At 44.4% G+C, this 25280-nt stretch overlaps 1 protein-coding gene across 2 annotated transcripts; it reads left to right on the top strand.

The window, feature by feature from the left end:
• Nucleotides 1-270: 270 nt before the first annotated feature.
• gripap1 (GRIP1 associated protein 1) lies at nt 271-25280 on the top strand. Of its 2 annotated transcripts, none has more exons than XM_069177719.1 (29): nt 271-375; nt 1761-1827; nt 2175-2236; nt 2329-2355; nt 2817-2924; nt 2997-3159; nt 3280-3449; nt 3968-4007; nt 6506-6576; nt 7891-7938; nt 8064-8095; nt 8362-8409; nt 8686-8785; nt 8968-9045; nt 9660-9752; nt 12227-12361; nt 12822-12917; nt 13153-13263; nt 13528-13629; nt 13735-13848; nt 14207-14284; nt 16180-16275; nt 17626-17682; nt 17891-17990; nt 19649-19779; nt 20828-20944; nt 21568-21661; nt 22667-22830; nt 23106-25280. In XM_069177719.1, the coding sequence occupies exons 1-29, from the start codon at nt 328-330 to the stop codon at nt 23178-23180; spliced, it is 2625 nt and encodes an 874-aa protein (XP_069033820.1). In that variant the 5' UTR covers nt 271-327; the 3' UTR covers nt 23181-25280. The 2 variants fall into 2 exon arrangements, with proteins under 2 accessions (XP_069033820.1, XP_069033819.1); XM_069177718.1 differs by having other exon boundaries at nt 6410-6576.

Below are 25280 nucleotides of genomic sequence, written 5' to 3'. Positions count from 1 at the left end.
GAGATGACACCTTTTTTTTTTAGCAAACAGTCAAACATCAAATTTACCAGCATTAAATTACAGCTATAAAAAAAAAAAATATTTAAAAGCAAAAAGCTTTGTGTGTAACTACTGTTGTGGTGCAAATATAACATACTTAAAGTATTTTAAATAAATAAAAAAAGCACAGCTCACCTTTTGCGTGTCCTTTTGGCTGCGGAGCTGCAGGTCCGTCCTCGGTGCTCGGAAACAGCGTCAGAGTGAGACCTCCTGCTCGTGTCCTGCTCTCTGCGGCTGCTCCGTCTTCCCCGCTAGCCGAGCCTGCTAGCGGGCAGCCCGGGTGTAAACATGGCCATGTCGCAGGCTCTGTCCGAGGAGGAGTTCCATCGGATGCAGGTGAGAAAGGAGCCCCGTTGTTTCCCGGTCGGTGGGCTCTACCGGCGGGGAGAGGGGGGGCGGGGGGGGGGGGCAGCTGTCAGCGGTGTGACATAACACCTGTCCGGCCAGGTGCGGCATCACTCTGCCGGAGAGAGGGAGGGGGGCCGTTGGGGGGGGGGGGGGTTAGCCGCGCAGTGTGTGAGCGGGTAACGGCGGCGGGCTCGTGCAGCTCTCTGCGGGGTTAACGGTTAACGGTTAACGGTTAACGGTTAACGGGCCGCTGGGTTGTGTTTGATCTCCGAATGATGATGATGAAGAAACTGTGAGGAAGACCGCGTCGCTCCTTTAGCTGTCAGGGTGCTAGCCTAGCCTAGCCTAGCCTAGCCTAGCCTCCTCCTTGGAAGAACACCGCAGGGATTAGCTTCCCGAGCTAACCGCTAATGTCGACAGGCTAACGTGTTAGCATGCACGGGACACCCGCCCGGATGAGAGTCACGGGGTCTGGAGTTGTTGGCAGAGACGAGAGCGGTCAGTCACTCCTGACACCTGTCAATCACTCCTGACACCTGTCAATCACTGCAGGCTGCGACGCTGTTTACCTACAGCAGCCCCCCCGGCCCCCCCCCCCCCCACCGGAACCACCTTATTAGGCTGCAGCGGTCTGAATAACGACACTAAAGAACAGGTGGAAGGACAAATATAATAAATCAAGTTCAGTATTACTTTTGAAGTATTTGTACTCTGCTACAAACGCGTCAAAAATAATAATCAACTTTATTTGTGTACTTGTGTTTATTTACCGGATAGAAACGGACATAAAAAGATGTCATGGATGAATTTACTGAAAAATGAAGAAGTGCTGAAAAATAAAAGACTTTTTTTTTTCACGTCTAACTTTTGTTTGGTGAAAGTAAAAAAAATAAAAGATGAGTTATTGTTTTATTTTAAAAAGATTATTCTAAAATGATTTGTTGGTTTAAAAAAAAAGAACCAAACCGGATTCAATCAATTATGTCATTTAAAATAAATTATTTTTATTATTTTTAAATCTGCCGCTGATCGGTTTCAACCGGTTTCTCCAATGTTGCATCGTCGGCGCGTCCTATCCGTGTTTTCATTGGTCGGTTTGTTCCGATAAGAACTGACGTCACAGAAAACGTTCCTGATTAACGACAAAAAAAAATAAAAAAAATTAATAAATATAATCGGGCAGATAACTTTAGTTTTTATTTTGAAAGACATTTCAACACTTCCTGGTTTTAAATGTTAGTCTTACGGACCTCGGATAAAGAATTTGTGTGTTTTTTGAATGAAATAATAATAATAATAATTAATCTTTGATTAAATTAACGCGTGTGTGTGTGTGTGTGTGTGTGTGTGTGTGTGTGTGTGTGTGTGTGCAGGCTCAGCTGTTGGAGCTGCGGACTCAGAACTACCAGCTGTCCGACGACCTGAGGAAGAACTCGGCAGGTAAAACGTTTTCTCTCAGACGTTTTACAAATCTTTGAATTTAAAAATGTAAAAAAAAAAAAAAAAAAACGGCAGCTTTTTTTTATTTAAGTAAATTCAGTGGGGAAAAAAAAGTATTTACGTGGGGCTGAAAACGTATCCCAGCATGCACTGGGTCGGTCTGTCACACTTAACAACACAACACCGTCTTCATCTTCTGTCAGTTTAAAAACACGCTGACTGGAAAATGTGACGCCACCTGCTGTTCATCTAATAAACAAAACCAACTGAAGTAGCTTTAAAATGTACATTAAATTCATAAATACATATTAATATTAAAAACGTGGTGTCTCTGATTAATTCTTCAGAGCTGAACGCCGTCCGTCAGAAGAACGTCGTTCTCGAGAGAGACTTCATCAAAGCTCAGAAGGTCGATAATCACACGGATGATGTCACGTTTGTTTATGTTTACCAGCTGTTTGTTTTATGTTGTTGTTGTTTTTTTTGTATTCTTCTCTTCAGGCTTTAAATAAAAGCAAGAAGGCCCAGGTGAGTTTTTCCCTCGTTTCGTTACCATGGTTACCGCCGCTTACAGCGAATGTAAACCAGATTTTTTTAATTCATTTTTTGGGTACGTATCTTATTTATTATTTTTAGTTGAAACATCGTTGTTTCAAATCGTTTCAGTCGCCGTTTAGTTGATATATATATGTATATGTATATATATATATAATTTTTTTTTGGCCTTTTTCTTTTTCTGATTGTCACTTTAAAGGTTTTAAATCTTTACTCTCGTCCACATCCGCTCACACGCTGTTGCAGCTTTTTGTCGCAGCGGTAAATAATACAAGCAATTAATTTTAACAATCTGAACCGACGTGATCGGGTCTGACGGTGCAGGTTGGGAATTACAAACCCGGCGCTGGAGCATTTTTCAGAACGTGGAAGCTGCGAACACTTTTACGTCGAGTCTGTGGTGGCTGCTGATGGCTGCTGTTGTTCCCCCGAAGGAGGTGGAAGCGCTGCTGAGCGAGAATGAGATGCTTCAGGGGAAACTCCACAGTCAGGAGGAAGATTTCCGTCTCCAGAACAGCACGCTGATGACCGAACTCTCCAAGGTGAGTCTCCGGTTCGTCGCCGTGAACCGCGTCCACGTGGATTGCAACGTTAACGTCGTCGTTATTCCCCAGCTGTGTACGCAGATCGAGCAGCTGGAGCAGGAGAACCAGGGACTGAAGGAAGTAGGAGGAGCCTCTGCCACCAGCCCCCCTCCTAACCCCGCCTCCAGCCAGGTGGATGGAGAACTGCTCCGCCTCCAGGCTGAAAACTCCGCCCTCCAGAAGAAGATGAAAGGTGAGTTAAAGTCTGGTGTGTGTGTGTGTGTGTGTGTGTGTGTGTGTGTGTGTGTGTGTGTGTGTGTGTGTGTGTCCCGGTTGCATCATAACGGTGACGTTTGGCGTAATTCCCCCTCAGCCCTCCAGGAGCGCTACGACAAAGAGCTCCAGAGACCGGCGGTCGCTCAGGGCAACCAGGGCGGCGCTACCACGGAGACCGACGGGTCAGCTGGGGCCAACGGGGTCTCTGATGTCACGGGGAAAGGGGAGGAGCCAGCGGCAGGAGGAACCAATGAGACGCTAGAGCAGGTGATTATAAATGAAAGACAAGCTGTTCATCACGTTTTATCATTATTATTTATATATTTTGTCTGAACAAACTATTTGTTCATTCCTCAAGGTTTCTATTCTTTACTTTATTTATTTTTATTTAAATAAAACAGCAACTTATTAATTATTTTAATTATCAAGCTGACGATCATTTTCTTTATTCAATGATTCATTTTTGTTCCTATAAAATATCCAAAAAAAGTGTTTAAAGATGTTTCCAAAACCTCAAATAGTTCAGAAGAAAAACACAAATTTTAGGAAAGGTTTTTAAAGAAATTTAACATTTTGAGTTGCAAAGTGTCTAAAACAGTCAAACAATAACGCAGATCATTTTTCTGTCAGTCGGATATCGATTATTTCGACGATAAAATGTTAAACTACAGTGAAGAATATTTACGTTCCATCAGATCGTTTGATAATAAACTTTATTGATGAGTAATGAGTTTTTTGTTTTGTTTTATTTGTTTGTGACCTCCTTTGTTGTTGTTTGTTTTCAGACGGAGGCTCGGCTGCAGCTCTCAGACAAACAGCTTCACGGTGAGTTCACGGTTTGATCTTCTGCTTTTTGATCGGAGGAGAACTCCCGTTTACTTGAACCCCCGATCAGATGAAATAAATCCGGAGATAAAAAAACCAAAAAAAAACCAGCGTTGGCGCTGCTGTAAATATCGTTATTGATCCGATCCCTGAAGAACGCAGGAGTTCTCCTCCGTGAGGTCGCAGCGAGCTTTCGCTTTCTGCCGCTTCGTCTTTTCTTCTCGTCATAAAACAGGAACCGTTATTTTCCTCCATCGCATCAAGAATTATTATGAAATTTACACAGATGATTCAGTGAGAGCTCGTTTTATTACCGACGGCAGAGTCTCAGTTTAAAGGGCCAGTCTGGTGTTTCTAGTTTTTTTTTTTTTTTTTTTCTTCTTCCTGTCATCAAACCTCTAGTGTCTCTCAGAGTGTCTCAGAGCGTCTCTGTGTCTCAGAGTGTCTCAGAGCGTCTCTGTGTCTCAGAGTGTCTCAGAGTGTCTCTGAGACCGACCGGGTTTCGTCTCTGCATGAGGTTTGTTGACAAGAAGAGAAGTGAAGTGACTCTCAACAGACTTCCATCTGTCCGTCAAGTGAACTGTGAACTGAGCTTTTTTTTTTTTTTTTTTACCTGCTCTTCCACTTCCTGTTTCACTCTTAATAGCTTCCTGCAGACCCTTAAAGGAGCCGACTGGTCGGTTTGAAACCCGCAGCAGAAAAGATGATCGCAGTCAGAGTTAGTTTGTATGAAAACAGCTGAGAGTTTTAAAAGCGGTGCATTCAGGGACGATTCGGTACCGAAACACAGACAAATATCACATTTAGTCCCTTTTTTTATTTAGTCTGTTTTGTTGTTGTTTTTGTTGACTAAATTAACCCCGTCCATCTAAACAACTCAAACTGTAAACACATGGTGTCCTTGAATGCCTCGTTTTGAAGCTTCGCGTCCTCGAACCTGCATTGAAAGCTTTTCTTTATAGAATAGATCATCTTTCTGCTGCGGGGGAATCCGTCTGTGTTCCCGATATCACACGAACTCACCAGTTTTGTTCCTTTACGGAGCTCGTAGCTGTCAGTCCTCAGGTGGAGGTCAGAGGTCAGAGGTCACACTCGGGTGTTTCTGGCTTCTACCTGAGAACGATACAAGCCTGGCGTTCTGAGTGTAGAGCAGCCAGCTGGCTCGGAGCAGACACACACTACGACAGCAGGGTTTTAATCTGAGTGGAACATTAATAAAAACATCAGGTTTTAATCTGAGTTTCACAGAATTGATAAAAACATCAGGTTTTAATCTGACAGATTAATAAAAAACATCAGGTTTTAATCTGAGTTTCACAGAATTGATAAAAACATCAGGTTTTAATCTGACAGATTAATAAAAACATCAGGTTTTAATCTGAGTGGAACATTAATAAAAACATCAGGTTTTAATCTGAGTTTCACAGAATTGATGAAAACATCAGGTTTTAATCTGACAGATTAATAAAACCATCAGGTTTTAATCTGAGTTTAACAGAATTAATAAAAACATCATGTTTTAATCTGAGTTCAACAGAATTAATAAAAACATCAGGTTTTAATTTGAGTTCAACAGAATTAATAAAAACATCAGGTTTTAATTTGAGTTTAACAGAATTAATAAAAACATCAGGTTTTAATCTGAGTGTAAAAGTCGAGTCTCCTCACTCAGGTGTTTTTCTGTCGCAGCTGCAGAGACAAAACTATTTACCACCTTCGTTGTAAAGATCATTTTTACAGCTGTGTTTGCGGTGGAGTTCGTAAAAGCGTCCGGATTAACCTTATTCGGGGTCATTATGGGGCGTTTCCATGGTTACGTTTCTTCGCGATCGATAAACGGTGTAAAACGCCGCATTGAACTCGTATTTAATTGGTTTGAACAATTGAAGCGGAAATCATATTCGGGGTTGAAGAAGTTAAACGTTTCACAGCAGATGTATTACACAGATGAATGTTAGGGATGGGTTAAGATTTTTAAATATTTCCCGTTTTTTTTCCCGGCGTGTAATGTGTTGCTCCCGTCAGAAGGTGGCGGTAGCGCAGCGAAAAAAAGTTCCGATTAATTTCTAATTTGACGAACATGGGTGAGAGCCGAGCGTCGTCGTCAGACGTCGGTGCAAAAAGTGTTTTTCGTGGTCGTCACGGTAACGGCGGCGAACGGTTTCAGGCGACGCCTTCTCAAACTGACCTGCTCCGATTAACGCGACGTCAGCGAACGCACCGCAACAATTCAAGGTCACGTTTGTCTCTGCAGCTCGGGACCGGAAACCACCGCGGTCTCAAGACCCGGTCTGAGGTGATGTTGTAGTGTGTGTCTGGCCTTAACGGACTGCCCCCCCCCCCTCCCTCCCCTCCCCATTACCCCCAACCCCCTCCCCTGCTGTGTGCGGCGCCCCCTTTAGGCCTGTCAGAGAAGAGCGTAGAGAAGATTGTAGCTAAGCAGGCAGCGCTAGGCTGGTCGGCTGCTCTCTGTCCAATAACTCACTGCTTTGGACCAGAGCTGGAGATCGCACTGAACACCGAGCAGGAGGAGAAGAGGCTGCTGAAGGAGCAGGTGCACCAGCTGGAGGTACACAAAACAAACGCACCCCCCCGCCCCACCACCCTCACACAGACACAACACACAGAAACACCAAACGCACCCTAAAAATAAATGCAGTCTGAACTCTGATGATGTCACCAGATGTTTTTTCGTCCTGTTTTTGTTTTGTTTTGTTTTGTTTTGTTTCTGAGCTTTAATGAAGAAATGAAATCTCCGCTGAATGTTGTTAAATCACGTTAACTCATATTTAATATGAAATAGACCAAAGACGACATATCAAATGTTGAAACTGAGAAATGTGATTGTTTTATAAACAAATATCTGCTCATTTTGAATTTGATGGCAGGGTCACGTTCACCACCGTGTTGCATCACCTCTTGTTTTAACAACACTGTAAACGTCTGGGAACCCAGGAGACCAGTTTCTGGAGTTTTGAAAGTGAAATGTGGTCCCATTCTCGCCTGATATCGGATTTCAGCTGCTCGACAGCTCAGGGTCTCCTTTTGGTCGTGCTTTTCATTTCATGATGCTCCAAATTTGTTATAACGGGAAACAGTTTCTGTGACAGTGATAAAGCAGATGAAAAGCTTTTGATTGTGGGAAGTAGCTGATACCAGAAACCACTGAAGGGCTCACTGTGGTTTGATTTTTATTAAACACCCCAGTGTTTCCCAGCAGTTTTAAAACTGACCCGGAGTTTAACTGAAGCGGAGATTCAGACGTCAGAGAGATGAAAGCACCTCATGTTGAGTGTCAGGGAAGGAAAACTGATTAATTCATGACAGGAACACAAAACAGCAGGTGAAATGTCAGCGTTTGTATCTGAGGTCTGTTTCTCAGAGTTCACTCTCAAACACAGGAAGAACGATTTATTAAAATGTTCTCGCGTCTCAGTGGACTCACGTTATTCTGTCTGTAATCACAGGTTTCCCACTGGAATATAAAATTATAAAAAGTCTCTTCCAGACATTAAAGTCAGCAGATTGGATCGTTTTCTTTTAAGCCGAGTACTGAAACATTTCGAGTTTTGTTTTGTAATATTTTCCGTTCGGTATCTTTCTAATCTGGTCAACACGTGATTTTTCCTGTAGCTGCTAACGAAGGCAAACTGGCAGGTAAAAAAACCAAATCCGGTCGAAAACCAGATTTAAAAAAATGTGTCCTAAAGTAAGTTTAAAACCAGTCCAACACAAATCTAAAACCAGTCCTGAAACTATTTGCGCTTCCATTTATCAAACTGTTATATAGTATTTTTTCTATCTGGTGTTATTGAACTTGCTATTGACTGAGCAGGTGTTCCTAATAAAGTGGACACTGAGCGTGTTTCCCGTCTGTCTGCAGGCGTCTAAACAGGCCGAGATCACCAAACTGCAGGAGGAGATAACGAAGGTGAGAGTTCACAGAAACACGAGTTTATAGTTCCATCGGCAGCTCAGACTCTTCATTATTATTTATCATCTTGAAATTAAAAGAAGATTTCTTCTTAATGTTGATCTGGTGTGTTTGTTCTGCAGCTATCTGACAAGTTAAAGAAGAAGCAGGAGAGGTGAGACGCCGTCGATCACTTTATATCCTCGCAAACGCGACCGCCGGACGGCCGGAGCGCGTTATTAGGAACACCCGTCCGCCTGATCAGCCAATCAGGTGGCAGCGGCTGAAGCTAGTCCCACATCAGCCTGCCGTTCCTAATAAAGTGCTCTCTGAGTGGACGTTTGTCTGCAGGCTGCGGTTCACGTTTGTGTCCTCCGGGTGGCGCCAGAGAGTCAGACTGAAAAAAGAAAACGTCTGATGTAGTCAAACTTTGTGTTTCAGTTTCCAGCGTCTGCAGACAGAAAAGGAAGTTCTGTACAACGACAGCAGGTCAGAGCTCAGAGTACTTTTACTAATACTGCTAGTACTAATACTACTACCACTACCACTATTACTACTAATACTACTACGACTACTGCTGCAGCTGCACCGCTGACAGTACTCTTACCACTACTACTAATATTATTACTACTATTACTACTATTTTTTCTTTTCGTTGCTGTTTGTTGTTGTTTTCTGGCTGTTTTTTCGGTGCTACTCAGCAGATATTGACCCCCTCCCCCCCATCCCCCTTTCCCACCCTCCGCGTCTGTTGTTCCGCTGCAGGACAAAGATCGATGAGATCAACCAAAGGAAAGAAGACGAGCTGAAGACCGTGAACATCCGAATCCAGAAGCTTCAGTCTGACGTGCTGGCGGCCAATCAGGTGAGAGCTCGGTAACAACCTGCAGCTCCGTCGTACAACGACTCCACGGTAGCGCTAAAGATTAAAAAAAAAAGCCAGCGACGGCCGTGACCTGTAATTATCCCGGTCCTCTCAGAGCCTTCACTTTACATTCTTGTTGGCCTCCGACGTGAGCGAGCTGTGATTGTGTTTCCGTCCTTCAGACGACGGCGGAGCTCAGAGAGCAGCTGCAGAGCAAACAGAAGGAACACGAGCTGACTCTGCACAACCTGAAGGACCAGGTAACACAAAACACACAGAGGACAGAGAGATCAGGGAAACATCTGAGGGAGAGGGACCAACCCCACTCAGCCTGTGAGCCTCCACTCAGGGCAAACAGAATCTTCATCCACGAATCACTTTCGCAACTCTCCGGTTTACAAGTTAAAAAGATCCGACGAAGAAACGAGCGGGATGTAAAGTCGGAGGAGTTTTTTTTTTTATTATTCAGTTTTAACATAATTCAAAAGGGGGAGGAGTCTGACTGCTGCTCTGCTTTTTCTCATGTTTCCCAACTAAAGTGATTTAAACCTTCAGAATAAATTCATATTCACCAAGAACATAATTCACAGAAAAAAAATCTACGAACTTTGGTGGTGGGACAGTCTGATATTTCTCTCGTCTACTGCTTCCTCTGGGTGTTTCTGACCGGCTTTATCCTTCTCCTTTTCCTCCTCTGCTCTCTCTTTTGTCTTCCTTCTCTTATTCGTTTTAACCTTTACGTTTGTTTTCTAAATCTTTTGGTTTTCATTCTCTTTATTTCCCTCTTGGGTTGGTTTCTTGTTTCCCCGGGTTCCTCTTCCCTCCCTGTCCCGCGCTCTCTGCTGCCCCCTGCCTGGTGGTGATGGTACTGCAGGCGGCCAATCAGAGCGCAGTCAGTCAGGAGCAGGTGGACAACATCCTGCAGGAGAACGATGCTCTGAGGACAAACCTAGCAGCTCTAGAACAGGTAATAAACTGGAACCCATCCTGACGTAGAACGTAGAACCGTAACGTCACATCACCTCTCGTTATTAACCCGTGCTAGAAGAGGTAGTAAATATTCTGTGGATTAACCTGGAGAACGTTACACAGAACCCTCACGCCACTAAAAAACCTGCGCTGATGTTCTAACAAATAAAATGAGTAGTTTTAAAGAATAAAGTCAACTTCGTGTTCGAGAACACGTCGCGTTAGAACGAGGTATTAATACGACAAGTAGTTTGTATTCTTAAAGTTTCGAAGTTTTGTCTCCGCCCCAGAGATCTGATTGGTCAACTGAACATTTGGAACAAATCATGATAACGATAAACATCACTCCGCCTTCTCAATGGGAATATAGGATTAGAAATAGAATATCATATAATATGTAATATAATGTGGTTTCTACTTGTTATAGGTCTATTAAATGACCCATTTGGTGAAATCTGTTTTTGGTCGCCCCGAGCACCCGCACCGTAACACCACGGATAGTCGCAGCAACGTAAAATCCTAGCGACGGCTAGCTGGACCGGTTTGGTTTTAACACGACACGGTGCTAAAATGTTAAAAACACATGAGCCCATCGATATCTTTTTTTTCATCAGATATCTTTGTTCATCAGATATCTTTGTTCCAACCAGACTGAGCCAGCTGAGCAGTTTAGTGTTTCTATGTTCTGTATTTATTCAGTTTGATCTCTGGAAAGCAAATAAAAAATCCTCTCTGTTGCTATGGTCGTTGCTAAGGGTCGGACTACTTCCTTGGAGTGGTAAACATTGCGTACGTTACATTAAGAGTCTACTGGATTGTTTCTCCAGTTCTTAAGTCGTACCCCCATGTGTTGCCATGGAAACGGAGCTCACGCTAACAAAAAGCTTTAAATATTTTTGTAATAATGACGTTCAAGCTCTCGGCGTTGCTTAATTAAATCTGGAGAACAATATCTAGAACCCTTAACTTCAGAACTGGGTTCTTGCAGAGCCTCTATAAAATCTGTAATTTTTTGGAGAACATTAAAAAACAAGAAATCGTAAATTGTACAAAATCAATAAGTCAGCGACCGCAATGCTAAAACATAATAGAACAATGTTCCACCTTAGAACAGGTGTAGAACGTAGAACCTGTACTTTATTTACTGTCCCTCTGATGTTAATGTGGGAACATGTTCCAGGTGAACGGCGCTCTAAGGACTAACCTGTGCGCTCTCGAACAGGTAACTGCATCCGGACCTAGAACCCTCACGTAGAACCTCGGCGGTAGATCGACGATCTGAGACCTAATTCAGATCGCTAGAACCTCGTCTAGAACCCGTAGTGCCGTTTGTGCATTAATACAAAAGCTGGAAACCTTTTAAAAACTAACAAAACAAAACCGACTTAGAACCTTTCAATTTACCCGCCGATTTGAGTTGTAGTGACAGAACGTTGGATGATAATCAGAACGTCAACCAAAAAAAACCCACCAGGACCTGAAGCACGAACCGCGATGACATCATCAGTGGGTGTGTCTTATTTAAAAAAAAAAAAAAACGGAAAAGTTCTGTAAATATTAAAATGCTAAAAGAAAACATGAGCTGGAAAGAAATTATGGACCAAATGTTATATCCTGGTATATTCTGGCTGAACGGCGTTACAACATATATATTTCAGTATTTAAAAAAAACAACTTTTGTTTGATTAAAAAACACACAAAAAATACAAATCCAGGGTTTCCTTCCTGTTTGAAGATACACAGCAAAACATGTAGTGAAAGATTACGTAAACTAAATGACCCATATTAGATATAAATAGATTTCTTTCTGAGAATCCTCCTTCTGTTGTTTTCAACATTAATAAGAGTCGTGCTGCAGTAATATTTATATAATATATATATATATATATATATATATATATATATATATATATATATACACCCACCGCAGTCTATGTACGTACGGAAGTTTAGGTGGTATTATGCAACATTAATTAAAAACTGCGCACTTTAAATGTTATTCTATAAAAAAAACCAAAAGAAAACAACAACTGATTTCTAGCCCACTTCTACTTGACTGGATTATTTAGTTTACTTTTTTCTTTTTATTAATCACCTGTAAAATAGGGATATTACGACGTACATAAATATCAGGAGAAAGGATCTCGGTGAACAGAATCACGCGAGAGTTTTAACGTACGACTTTTAACAGCTGCGGTTAATGAATTAATAATCTCAATGATCCATTTTTATTCACTGCATCGAAAACAAGTCTGAAGATCAACGTGAAGTGAAAAAGTCACAACTTTAAATCTAAATATTGAAATCATTCAGTCCTGAACCTTCATCTAAACACGAGCTCTGCATCCCTTTACCACCACCACCACCACCATCCTCATCCTCATCCTCCTCGTTCTGTCCCGTTAACGAGTCCTCTGTGATCAGACGGTATTGATCGGCTGCTCCGGTATTTTCCCGTATGCGTCCCTGCAGATCCAGACGGTGAAGACGCAGGAGATGAACCTGCTGCGCGAGCAGCAGGAGGCGCTGACGTCCGAGCTGCAGCAGAGACGCTCGGAGCAGGAGAGTCTGCTGGCTCAGCGGGACGACCTGGACTCACAGCTGCAGGTGCGTCCTGTACTTCTGATTTTGTTATTTTTTTTTTCCCGTTTAATCTCGAAGCTTCCGATCCGAAACACGAACGAGGCGCCGACGTTTTGACTCCAACTCGAGATCTGATTTAGACCATTATTAATATATGATTATTATTATTATTAATATTATGATTAAAATCTTGTGTACGTCGTGTGAACTGTGTAGATTTTGGGGGTCAAAGGTCACAGTTAGCTCATGTTAACAGCAACATGTGTCAAAAACGCCTCGATGGAATTCTTTTCATACTCAGCCCGAGTATTTACTCGGTCCCAAAGATGAACTGATTAAGTTTGAGGGGGGGGGGGGGGGTTCAAAGGTCACAGTGACATCATATCCCATATGAGTCTGTACAGAGATGGATGGAGACTGACAGCTGACTGCTGGTTTGTTGTATTTGTTGGTTTTCCGTGTGCGTCTCCTCTCCCTCCTGCAGGAGTCGAGTTTTGCCAACAGGAAGTTGTTGGAGCAGCTGACAGAGGAAGGACAGGAGAAGGACAGACTGCTGAGAGAGCTGGACGAGGCCAAGAAGGTACACACACACACACACACACACACACACACACACACACACACACACACACACACACACTGAAAGACACACACACACACACACACACACACACACACACACACACACACACACACACACACAGGACATGTCTGCACATGTAAACGTACAAATATAAACTCATTAACCATTGTGTGTGTGTGTGTGTGTGTGTGTGTGTGTGTGTGTGTGTGTGTGTGTGTGTGTGTGTGAGCAGACAGCAGAGAAGAGGAAGTCCATGCTGGACGACATGGCCATGCAGCTGAACCAAGAGAAGTCGGACCACAAGGAGGCGCTGTCGGACCTGAAACTGCAGCACGAGAAGGAGGCGAGTCTCTTCTTCTTCTTCTTCTTCTTCTTCTTCTTCTTCTTCTTCTTCTTCTTGTTCTGCTGGTTCCACTTCCTGTTTCTCTAGTTTTCATCCTGGAGATTATTGTTTTTTTCTATACATTGTTTGTCTCATTTATTTTTCTTTGTTTATTTTTTACAGCTTTTAAAACCTGTAGATAAACAAAATTTAGTGAAAAAAAATCTCAATGAATTTGTTTCTCCTCCCCCCCTCCTCCCCCCACACACACCTCCTCCTCCCCAGGTCCTGGCAGTGAGGGCTCGGTATGAGAAGGAGCTCCGAGGACTCCACGAGGACAAGAATCGGTCGGAGGAGGAAATCCGACAGCAGCTCAGAGAGGAAAAGGTAAAAAGGCGGAGCTTAAGGAGAGACAAACGAGAGGGGGAGGAGCTTAATCCTCCAGGTGTGATGATCTGTTTGTTTGTTTGTTTGTTTGTTTGTGTGTCCCAGGCCCGGACGAAGGAACTGGAGGGTTTACAGCCGCGGGTGGACGAGCTGCAGGCTCAGGTTCAGTCCATGGAGGGAACCAAAGGATGGTTCGAGAGACGGCTGAAGGAGGCCGAGGTCAGTCATCATCATCATCGTCGTCATCATCGTCATCATCATCCCCTAGATCCCAGCAGGAAACCAGGAAGTCCACTCAGAACGCTCCCAATAAATAAAGGACCAGTTCGCGAGTTCTTTCTTTTTAAAGTCAGAAATACACCAAACCCACTCGTCTCCCTCTGTGTTAGATCTACATGTTCTAGATCTGCACTGGTTATTGTAGTTTTACTCTCTTGTTTTTAACAACATTCGATGGTTTTATCTTCTCAAACGAGATCATTTTTAAGTTCCCCAGATTTCAAACAGACTTTAAAACGTTCCGCTGCGACTCGGCGCAGGTTTTAACGGGTCGTTGATGTGTTTGTCCGACGTGCAGGAGAACATAGAGAAGAACTCTCTGCAGCATCAGGAGGAGACCGAGCGGCTGCAGAAGGAACACACACTTCAGCTGGAGGTAAACAAACACACACACACACACACACACACACACACACACACACACACACACACACACACACACACACACACACGTGAAACGCACCTATATTAATTTAATCCTCCTTTATTCGACCCAATAAAACTCATCAGATAAAAATCCTGGCTGAAAATAAAAAGCCGCAGACACAGACTCAGACTCAGAGGAACTGTTTCTCTTCAGCTTGGCAGCAGTAATCGGCTCTGACAGTTTCGGCTGCTTCTCCTCGTTCCTCCTGGAAAAAAAACCCCCAAAAAACGTGCAGCAGGTTTAAAAGCTTTTTATTTTTCTCCATCTCTGTCCTGAATCCCCGACATCTGTAAACCGTCACGAGGAACCTGCCGAGGACCGACTTCTATAGAACGATTGGTTTAAACGTCTGCGAGCATGGCGACAAACAGGGTCAGTTAAACCAGGTCTGTAGCAGGTTTAAGTTAAAACCTCAGTTAAACCAGGTCAACAGCAGGTTTAAGTTAAACCTCAGTTAAACCAGGTCAACAGCAGGTTTACCTCATAAACAGCGCCCTCTACAGGAGACCAGGAAGCTGCAAATGCTTCAGGTTAATCCTCAGGTACAGTTTTAGGTGATCATGTGACCCACCGACACGGCTTTAAATGCCGACTCTGCGTCTGCGGAATGTTTCGTCTCAGTAAAAATCACTACGTGTGTTTGTTTATCCGTGTGTGTATGTGTGTGGGTGTGGGTGTGTGTGTGTGTGTGGGTGTGTGTAGGTGTGTGTGTGTTAGTGTGCACCGAACGTGTGTGTGTGCGCTCTAATTGAATGTGTTTCTAATTAAAGCGGTAGTCGTCTCCATGGTAACTCGGGGAGGTTAAATCGTGTTAACAGCAGATCAGAGTGGAGGAGGCTCATGTGAACGCCGACAGTCTGTTGCAGAGACTCACCATCTGTCAGAGCCCGTGTTTGATTCCACACGCATCCATCCTCTGTTACACGCTTAGATGAAGCACGTAGAAAACGGCTTTGTTTACCTCCTGTATTTTTATTTTTTTATTTTTTTTATTAATCACATTTATTTGATTATTCAACAAACTGACATTCATTCTGTCTTCAGCTCCCAGTCTGGTTATCAGTAGAGTTTGATAACCAGTAATAATAATAATAATGGAACATGTGTGTGTGTGTGTGTGTGTGTGTGTGTGTGTGTGTGTGTGTGTGACTGCAGCGAGTCCTCTCAGCCAATCAGGTGAGCAGGACGAGTGTGTGTCCCTTCAGGGAGGGACGCGTCCTCAGAGACAAACTGCACTGATTACTGTGTTTTATCTGCCGGATAACAGCTGGAGAAAAATGTAATAGGAAAAGTTAATTAATGATGGAGGAGGTGTAACGAGGGGGGAGGAGGAGGGGGGAGAGGAGGGGAGGGGGGCTTGGTGAGGCGAGGGTTAAAACTGAACTTCACGACATCATAGAGGAACCCGACAATTCAACAATTCCCACGTTAGCGAGGAGGTGAAAACTCTTTTAACAGGAAGAAAAACCTCCGACAAGGAAAAACTACCGACCTCAGAAATGAAGTCTGTGTGTGTGTGTGTGTGTGTGTGTGTGTGTGTGTGTGTGTGTGTGTGTGTGTGTGTGTAGGTGGGCGGCTGCAGCTGCTCTGAATGTAGATTTTAGTCAAGTTAATTGGCAGCAGCAGATTAGAGAATTAAAAGCATTTTTTTTTTCTCTAAATTAATCCGTCCATCAGCTGGTGGTCGGAGGAGCGACGGAGGTGGAGGCGGAGCCGCTTTTAATTTGAACTTCCTCAGCGGGAGGTCAGAGAGACGCGAGGAGGGAAAGTTTGGCGTCGTCGTAGAGTTTTGTTGCCGCTCGAACTAAAAGGCGTCCTCTGTGTGTCTTTTTGTGTCCACGCAGGAGAAGCAGGCGGAGACAGAGGAGGTGAAGCAGCAGCTGGTGGAGGTGGAGAAGCAGAGGGAGGACCACGGGGACACCATCGGGAAACTCAAACAGGTCAACGGCTCGTCTGAGTTCCTCCGTTCCGACCGCACGGACTGTAAATAAAAAAAAAAGTAGACGTAGCTTCCGGGTCTGAAAAAAAAAAAAAATATGAAGCTGCAATACCAGCGAGTGCCACTAGAGGTCGGCTCCAAAAAGCCTCCGGCTCCATAGACTCCCATTCAACTTCTCTCATCAAATCCAAAGTGAATAAAATGTGTCCATCAGTTATCTCGGTGTTGTTAGCTAAAGTCACTCCTTCTTGTTAGTTTTCTGGAGGTCCATCTGAAAATAATCCCTCATTCATTAGAAAAGAAGATTCAAGAAGACCTGTTTTTGGGGGCGTGTCTTGTTTGATTGACAGTGCAGTCAGGTTACAGCTATCGGTGGGCGGGGACGTAGTATCGTCATGGTTTCCAATCAGATTGAGTCAGATCCACCAGAAGGTTTGTAATTCGCAACCTGAACCGTCAGACCCGACCCGAGTTCAGATTTATTACAATTATTCCAGCGGGTCTCGAGATTGGTGGATCAGTGAACTGTGACAGGGGGCGGGGCCTCTTCCACAGTGGTGAGGTCTGATGTGTGTCAGAAATTTAAAAACAAAACTGGACCCAGAGGAGTCTTTGGTGAAACCAGTGTGAGAATAAAGATTTAAAGGTGACAGAAAAAAAAGATCAGAGAAGTAAAAACTTTTTCTGACCAGATGAATATAAAAAAACATTCAACTTTGTTGATGTTTTTTTTATTGGTATATCTATTGGAGACATGTTTTTTTTCTTGAGAGCCCGCCCCTGGTGGCCTTCAGTGGTACTGCATTCATAAACAGTCTGGTTGCACGTGTTTTTTGTTTTTTAAAGGTCTCGTATCTCTGCGGGCGGAGAAGCTCCCTCAGAGATAAAAGCAGACTTTGAGGCCGCTTTAACCTTTTAAACGTCTCACTTTGAACTGAGGATCTGTGGAGCTTCAAAACGGCACCAACAAACAACAACAACGACAACCTGTTTGTTCATCTGTTGTTGTTTTTTTTATCATCACCTTATAGCTTCAGGGGGGAAAAAAGTGTTTTATTACCCGGGCGGTGTCATCACCATGACAACAGATTTTTATTTTTTTTATTTTTTTTTTTTAATTAATTTTTTTTTAACAGAATCCAGATATTTTTCACATTATTATGAGACATTTTCTGGGTTTATCCTTTTTTTTTTTTTTTTTTTTTTTACATAGACAACTTTAAAATGTTCAACGGAGACATTTGTTGTATAATTAATCTGCTGATGGCCAAATAGGACATTTACAGATTTTGGTACTTTTGAGCATCAAAAGTAAAAATGTTTAACGTTTCTCAACGTTTGGTCTCTGCAGGAGATAAAGGACACCGTGGACGGTCAGAGGATCCTGGAGAAGAAGGGAAGCGCCGCGGTGAGTCTCCTGGTGATCGGACACACACACACACACACACACACACACACACACACACACACACAGACTGATGGAGAATTCGAATAGAGAAAATATACTTTGCCGAGTAATTTGAGAGCAGCCGTGCATGAAAAATAATAATTAGAAAGTAAATCCCTGACTGTGTGTGTGTGTGTGTGTGTGTGTGTGTGTGTGTGTGTGTGTGTAGCTGAAGGATCTGAAGCGGCAGCTGCAGCTGGAGAGGAAGCGAGCTGACAAACTGCAAGAGAGACTCCAGGAGATCCTGACCAACAGCAAAACCAGAACAGGTACACACACACACACACTCACTCACTCACTCACACACACACACACACACACACACACACACACACACACACACACACACACACACACACACCTTCAACAGGTACACACACTCAACTGGGATGTCAACTACATCTGGATCAAATGTCTGTTGACCAACCGGTGGACGTTCCAGATGTTTCTGCAGGTTATTGATCTCCAAACATTCAGAGCTTCGTTCACTGAGGATTTAAAACTATAACTACACCTGAACGCCTCTATAAATGCTGCAGTAAGAAGAGACGTGTGTGTGTGTGTGTGTGTCCTGAGAGGCTGCGATGCGATCGTATCGTGTCCGATGATCAGCGGTGTGCTGACCCGTCAGGAGGTTCTGTCTCCGTCCGGAAACCTCCTGCTCAATATTTAATGCAGTGACGGTTCCCAGAGCTGAAGTGGACACACTGGCGTCTGCTGGCAAAACACAGTCACAGATACACACAAATAACACACACACACACACACACACACACACACACACACACACACACACACACACACACACACACACACACACACACACACACTCCCAGCTGGAGCAGTGCAGGGCAGTCCTCAGCTTCATGTATAATCTATGAGGAGTGCTGAATGTTTAAAAGGTTCTTCTGCACAAACCTGAGAATCAGACATTTTAAAATAGCCTACTTATCTGCACCTGTCTTAAAGGGACGGACGCTTTCTTAAAGGGACGGTGTGCTGGTTTAACAGCGTTTAAGGGATGGTCCTCTGGTTTAACAGCGTTTAAGGGACGGTCCTCTGGTTTAACAGCGTTTAAGGGACGGTCCTCTGGTTTAACAGCGTTTAAGGGACAGTCCTCTGGTTTAACAGCGTTAAAGGGACGGTCCTCTGGTTTAACAGCGTTTAAAGGACGGTCCTCTGGTTTAACAGCGTTAAAGGGACGGTCCTCTGGTTTAACAGCGTTAAAGGGATGGTCCTCTGGTTTAACAGCGTTTAAGGGACGGTCCTCTGGTTTAACAGCGTTAAAGGGACGGTCCTCTGGTTTAACAGCGTTAAAGGGACGGTCCTCTGGTTTAACAGCGTTAAAGGGACGGTCCTCTGGTTTAACAGCGTTTAAGGGACGGTCCTCTGGTTTAACAGCGTTAAAGGGACGGTCCTCTGGTTTAACAGCGTTAAAGGGACGGTCCTCTGGTTTAACAGCGTTTAAGGGACGGTCCTCTGGTTTAACAGCGTTTAAGGGACGGTCCTCTGGTTTAACAGCGTTTAGAGGACGGTCCTCTGGTTTAACAGCGTTAAAGGGACGGTCCTCTGGTTTAACAGCGTTTAAGGGACGGTCCTCTGGTTTAACAGCGTTAAAGGGACGGTCCTCTGGTTCAACAGCGTTTAAGGGACGGTCCTCTGGTTTAACAGCGTTAAAGGGACGGTCCTCTGGTTTAACAGCGTTAAAGGGACGGTCCTCTGGTTTAACAGCGTTAAAGGGACGGTCCTCTGGTTTAACAGCGTTTAAGGGACGGTCTGCTGGTGTCGGTGGTCCCTGATCCTCCATCTTGTAAACAAACGCTCAGCTGTCCGAGGCGTGTATTTACGACAGGGGTGTAAAGTTTTAAACAGCTGACAGTATTATGTTTCCTCGAAGCCTCGGTTCACTTCCTTCTCCGTGTTTCAGGTCTGGAGGAGCTGGTTCTGTCCGAGATCAACAGTCCCAGTCGGACTCAGCAGACCGGAGACTCGTCCTCCGTCTCTTCCTTCTCATACAGAGACATGATGAAGGAGGCTCAGCCGACCAATCAGAACAAGGTGGGTGGAGCTCCTCCGGCCTTGAAGGCAGAGCTTCGGTAACACTTCCTGCTCTTCAGAGCGTTTTATTCCACCGAGACGGCTGCTCATCATAAAATGTGTGTTTTATTTCTCTGTCGTTATGACAGCTGTTTCCATGGCGATGTGCCGACGTGGTGATGAACTGTAATGTCCCATCAGCCTCAGTTTATATGTTTCCTGCGGAGTCTTTAAAGTTCCTGCAGCTATGTTTAACTCCTTCAGTGTGCGTGTGCGTGTGTATGTGCGTGCGTGCACGTGCACGTGCGTGTGTGTGTGTGCACGTGCATGTGTGTGTGTGTGCGTGCGTGCGTGTCTCGACAGAAAAAGCTGTAAATAGAGTGGAGGTTTTATGCCGCTGAGTGTTTCTGTCACTGCAGCAGCAGGTCAGTTTACCGTGTTTACTTCGGTCGTCGTTAGCGACGGCGGGGAAGCTACGACGATGTCACGCCGCTGCAACATTTCCCATCAGCCACCTCTGTGCTCCTCGGCGGTCTTAAAGGTCCACGTTTCCAGACGGGACAGAGAAAATAAACGATTTGTTTCTTTGCTGTAGATAGATAGATAGATAGATAGATAGATAGATAGATAGATAGATAATAGATAATAGATAGGTAGACAGACAGACAGACAGACAGACAGATAGATAGATAGATAATAGATAATAGATAGGTAGACAGACAGACAGACAGACAGACAGATAGATAGATACTTTATTAATCCCACAGTGGGGAAATTTAGTCGCCACGGCAGCATAGAAACAGTTAGAAAAATAAAATAAAATAGATTCACACAATCAGAAAAAAATACAAATAAGGATACAAGAAATAAGATAGATAAAAATATTTTTTTGAAAAAGTAAGACCAATGAATAAACACAAACTTTATACACAATCAAAATTGGTTTTTTTCTTTCGTGTCGGCGGCCCTCATTCGTCCTCAGACTCTACGTAGAAAGGCAGCAGTGATTTTGTCTTCTCTGTGTTGTGTCTCGTTTTAACCTGCGTCCGTCCCTCCGTCCGTCCTCCAGTCCGGCGGCGGCAGCCCTCAGTCTCAGCGTCCGGCCGAGCTCTCCGACGACGAGGTGGGCGAGTTGTTCCAGCGGCTCGCCGAGGTCCAGCAGGAGAAGTGGATGCTGGAGGAGAAGGTGAGGAAGCCCCCGCCGCCGTTACCGCGACAACCAACGGTTCTGCTCACTTTTACGGCTTCGCTTTGTTCCTAAAGTCGACAGCCGGCCTCGAACATAAAGGGTCTGTTCTTGTTTTTAGATGAATTTTTAACGTTCGCTGCTCCGTTCAATATTTCCTGCATCTTCAGTTTCTACTTCTCAACTTTTATTTTTTTAAATTTTATGAAGTTTCAGTTTCATCTGCGACTTCTGATGAGAGTCGAAATTTCTGCAAAATATTTTGAAAATACACCGTTTACATCAGGTTGTCCAACTTTCTTTTCTTTTTTTCCCCCTTCGAGACAAAATGAAAAGTGTGAAATAAATCGTTCTAATATGGGATTTATTGTGAAACTCGGGGGCTTTTATTTTGAAAAGTTGTGGTCATTCTTTATGGCCCCGCCCCCTCTGCTGCGGTCCAGCTAAAAATATCAGAATTTCTGTTTTTCATGCCCAGCGTGAGAGTCTCTGCTGCGTTTGTGTCCTCTGACCTCTGCGTGTCTCGCTGTGGGCGGAGCTCCAGGTGGAGGAAGCTGAGAGGAGATCTCGTTAATCGATCACGTTGATAGCGGCGTTCTCTTTTTTTTTTTTTTTTCTTGCAGGTGAAACATCTGGAGGTGAGCTGCTCGTCGATGGCCGAAGACATCTGCAGGAAGAGCTCCGTCATAGAGACATACGTGATGGAAAGCCGCATAGGTGAGAAATACAGAGGGGGGCGGAGCTTAATGTGGAAACGCAGAAATGGAGATGTTTGTCGTCTTATGGCGGTGACGAGGACGTCTGCGGTTAACGATGAGGACAAAAGTGCTGTGATTGACGTGTATTCGGGTGTTAGAGATTCCAGCCAATCGCGGGTCGTTTCTGTGAGGGTGCGTTCCTATTGGCTGTTCTCGAAAACACCTCAACTCTCAGATCTGAAGCCTGATTGGCTGGTGGAGAAAAAGTTGCGAAAGCGGACATTGCAAAGCAGAGTGTGCAGGAGTGTGTGTGTGTGTGTGTGTGTGTGTGTGTGTGTCTCCTGCTGTTTTCCATTTCATGTGTGACTGCTCTCACCTCCTCTATCTCCCCATTAACTCTGATGATGCTCGATCTAATGGACACTAAAGCACAGCTGCGTGTGTGCTGCAGGGTTGCTAGGCAACAGTGTTGACTGGTTGGTGCCTTGCTCCGGGGCTCCTCGGCAGCTCCATCTGAGACGATGACTCGTTCCCATGGTAACCAGCCGAGTCAGACTGAAGATCCCGTTTTCACTTTGACATCCGATTTTTGTTTATTTAATTTGGTTTTAAAATGTTCATTTAAAATAAAAACGGTGAAAGTAAAATAACGAAGATGTTCGACTCGTGAAATATGAGTCAGTTTGTTGAAATCCAGAAATGTGTCAAAGGTTGAAGTTTGGTTCACGTTGGCGCCTCTTGTGGTGATGAGCTGTAACTGCAGCTGAATAAACACCTGGACGTGACCTCATTCAGAGACAGGAAGTGACATCACAGACATTCAGATCCAATGAATGATGATGATGATGATGATGTCATCTGTCAGAGACCATCATTCAAGAAACCTCTTCATCACTCTTTATCTCCTCTTCGTCCCTCTCTAACTCCTCTCCATCACTCTTCGTCCCTCTCTAACTCCTCTTCATCACTCTTCGTCCCTCTCTAACTCCTCTTCATCACTCTTCGTCCCTCTCTGTCCCCTCAGACGTGTCGGGCAGCGCGGTCGGAGGTTCTCAGGGAGAACGAGGAGGTTTCGGTTCGGTCCTCAGAGATCTGGTGAAACCAGGAGACGAGAACCTGAGAGAGATGAACAAGAAGCTGCAGAACATGTTGGAGGAACAGCTGACCAAGAACATGCACCTGCACAAGGTCACACACACACACACACACACACACACACACACACACACACACACACACACACACACACACACACAGGTTGATTTTCTGTCTTCAGAAATTATATTGATATATTGATGATATTTATTGATATATTGATGATATTTATTGATATATTGATATTTATTGATATATTTATTGATATATTGATGATATTAATTTCCAAACGTTCCGACCGTTTGATGATCTGCTTCAACGAGTCCGATACGATCAATAACCCGATCGGTGTCCGTGTGTCTCTGCAGGACCTGGAGGTTCTGTCCCAGGAGTTAGTCCGTCTCAGTAAAGACGGTCCCGGCGGCGCGGCCGGGTCGGGATGAGGCTATCGCCTGGATCCGTCCATTCCCCTCCTCCTCCGCACTGCGACCGCTCACCTCAGATGGAAGGTCTCGGGCCGGGCTGACACCTGGAACCGACTCTTCCTCCTAACCCCCCCCCCCCACCTGTCCCCCCATTCCCCTTCTCCCCTCCCCGTCCCCCTCCTCCCCTCCTCCCCGTCTCCCTCCCCACCTCCCCCCATACATGACCTGCTGTGGGCTCCGACAACTTCCTGGAGCTGATTTTCATCCCTTCAGTCTGCCTCACGGGACCTGACTAAATACTGGAACCTCTTCCACCTGTTGTTTGTTTGAAGACGAGGGAACGGAAGCTCTCATTCATGTCACCGCTGAATGTACTGTACTTAGATGGCACCGCCGGGTCCTGGCTACGACCTGGAAAAACTCCTGATTTCTATTGTAACTGACTGTAAAACTTTAACGCTCTTGACGTCGGTCTGCGGGGCTCCGGCTACGTCCTGGAGTTCCCGTCTCCTCACCGACTGACTTCATTGGTTTCTGTGTGCAGTAACTCTACGTAACGTGATCCGACTATTTCCTGGACTTCCTGTCTGCCGAATACGCGCGTGGGCTCCGTCTATGACCTGGAGTGTAGCTTTCAGCCGCGGGTGTCCGTGGTATCGATGACCTTTAACTGATTGTATCATTACGTTGTTTTTGTCTGTTAGCGTCGGGCTACGTCCTGGAGCTACCGTGTTGAACCTTTGGGTGTCTTCTCTCGTGCAGCTATTCGGGATCCCTGCTTTTATTTATTTATGTCAGGCGAGCGCGTCCACCTGCGCTTCCTGTCGGAGCTCCTTTCACAATAAGAGTCTCACTTGAAAACACACATCAGGGACGTCAAATAGCTTCGAGGTTCAGACGACTCGCTGGATTTTAAAAGAGATAATTGACGCATTTTTATTCAGAATCCCGTTGACTCAGTTTATTTTGAAAATTAAAAAGTAATAATAAAGAAACACCCCAAAACAGGAAACGCTGAAATCCGGATCTTCAAAGTAAAACTCAGATTTTCTAAGCTTTACTTTAAATCGATCAGCTGATCGTGAAACATCTGTAAGACCTGAAGAAGAAGCTCCTCCTTTATGTCACTTCCCTCCCGGGATGCAAAATGGCTCAACAAAAACCGGAATGATTGTGTGCGCGCAGCTTTCTATCTCCCGGGCCGCGTCTACGCCCTGGATCACATGACCTGTAAACCGCCTTGCACTATTATCTTTATGTGAACGCTTCCATCCCCACCGGGGACACCAAATGGTGCAGCGAGGAAAAAGTTTCAACTTGTTTTTTTTTGTTGTTTTTTTTTGCTCGCCTACACTTTCTTTAATTTATGCATCTGTCTATTTCCTGCTTAAAAAACAACGTATTTTATCTTCAGATCTGCTTCTTTTTCTGTAAAATTATTTTATTTTGGACAGGAAGTAGAAGACAGAACACTTCCTGTCTGCTCTGCCTTTGTTTCTTCTTCTTTTCTTTTTTTTTGGTTTGTTTGTTTTCTACATGGTCCCCGACTACGTCCTGGATTACAGTCTGGACCAGGCTAGCTCCTGCTGACCCGGACTCTGACTACATCCTGGACTCGTGTGTGTAACAGACCTCGTGGTTTTACGTCGTGAGCGCCTGTATATCGCCGTTTTTTTGTTTATTTTTTTTGTTGTCGTTAAGAATATCCGCCTCCGTCTGGCGTTACGACTTTTAAAAATCTTCAGCATGAAGGGACAAAAAAAACTTGTTTTACGTTGCAGCTTTAACGACGGTTACGTCTTGAAACGTCGTCTTCAACCTTGAAAACCAAACTTTACGAACGTTTAAATGAAACACGAAAGCAGTTCTGACGTCGTCGAGAAAAATCGGATCCGTTTTTTCTTTTCTGTCCGCTGTGTCGGCGTTATGAGCGGGACGCGTCTACGTGCTGGATTCGGTCCCGCTGCCTTGTTTTTTTTTGGGTTTGTAATGTTTAAATCTGTGATATGACTTCTAACTGTACGAAGAATCAACTGATGTATTTATGACTGAAGATGATCATGACGCTAATTATTGTAACTACGAAGAAAATCCCATAAAATCCCCGTCTGGAGACGA

Source organism: Embiotoca jacksoni, unplaced genomic scaffold (genome assembly GCF_022577435.1).
Source record: "Embiotoca jacksoni isolate LCO1_2020_lvr unplaced genomic scaffold, fEmbJac1.0.p SCAF_77, whole genome shotgun sequence".
Taxonomy (NCBI): Eukaryota; Metazoa; Chordata; class Actinopteri; family Embiotocidae; genus Embiotoca; species Embiotoca jacksoni.
The sequence above is the reverse complement of the archived record's forward strand: the minus strand, read 5'-3'. Positions and strand labels throughout refer to the sequence as shown.

What these genes read in the sequence shown, in the direction of transcription:
- gripap1 (XM_069177718.1), top strand. Translation starts at nt 328, where the DNA reads ATGGCCATGTCGCAGGCTCTGTCCGAGGAGGAGTTCCATCGGATGCAG. An exon ending in ATAAAAGCAAGAAGGCCCAG is followed by an intron (nt 2,356 to 2,816) that starts GTGAGTTTTTCC and finishes GTTCCCCCGAAG; the next exon opens with GAGGTGGAAGCGCTGCTGAG. An exon ending in AGCAGCTCAGAGAGGAAAAG is followed by an intron (nt 13,630 to 13,734) that starts GTAAAAAGGCGG and finishes TGTGTGTCCCAG; the next exon opens with GCCCGGACGAAGGAACTGGA.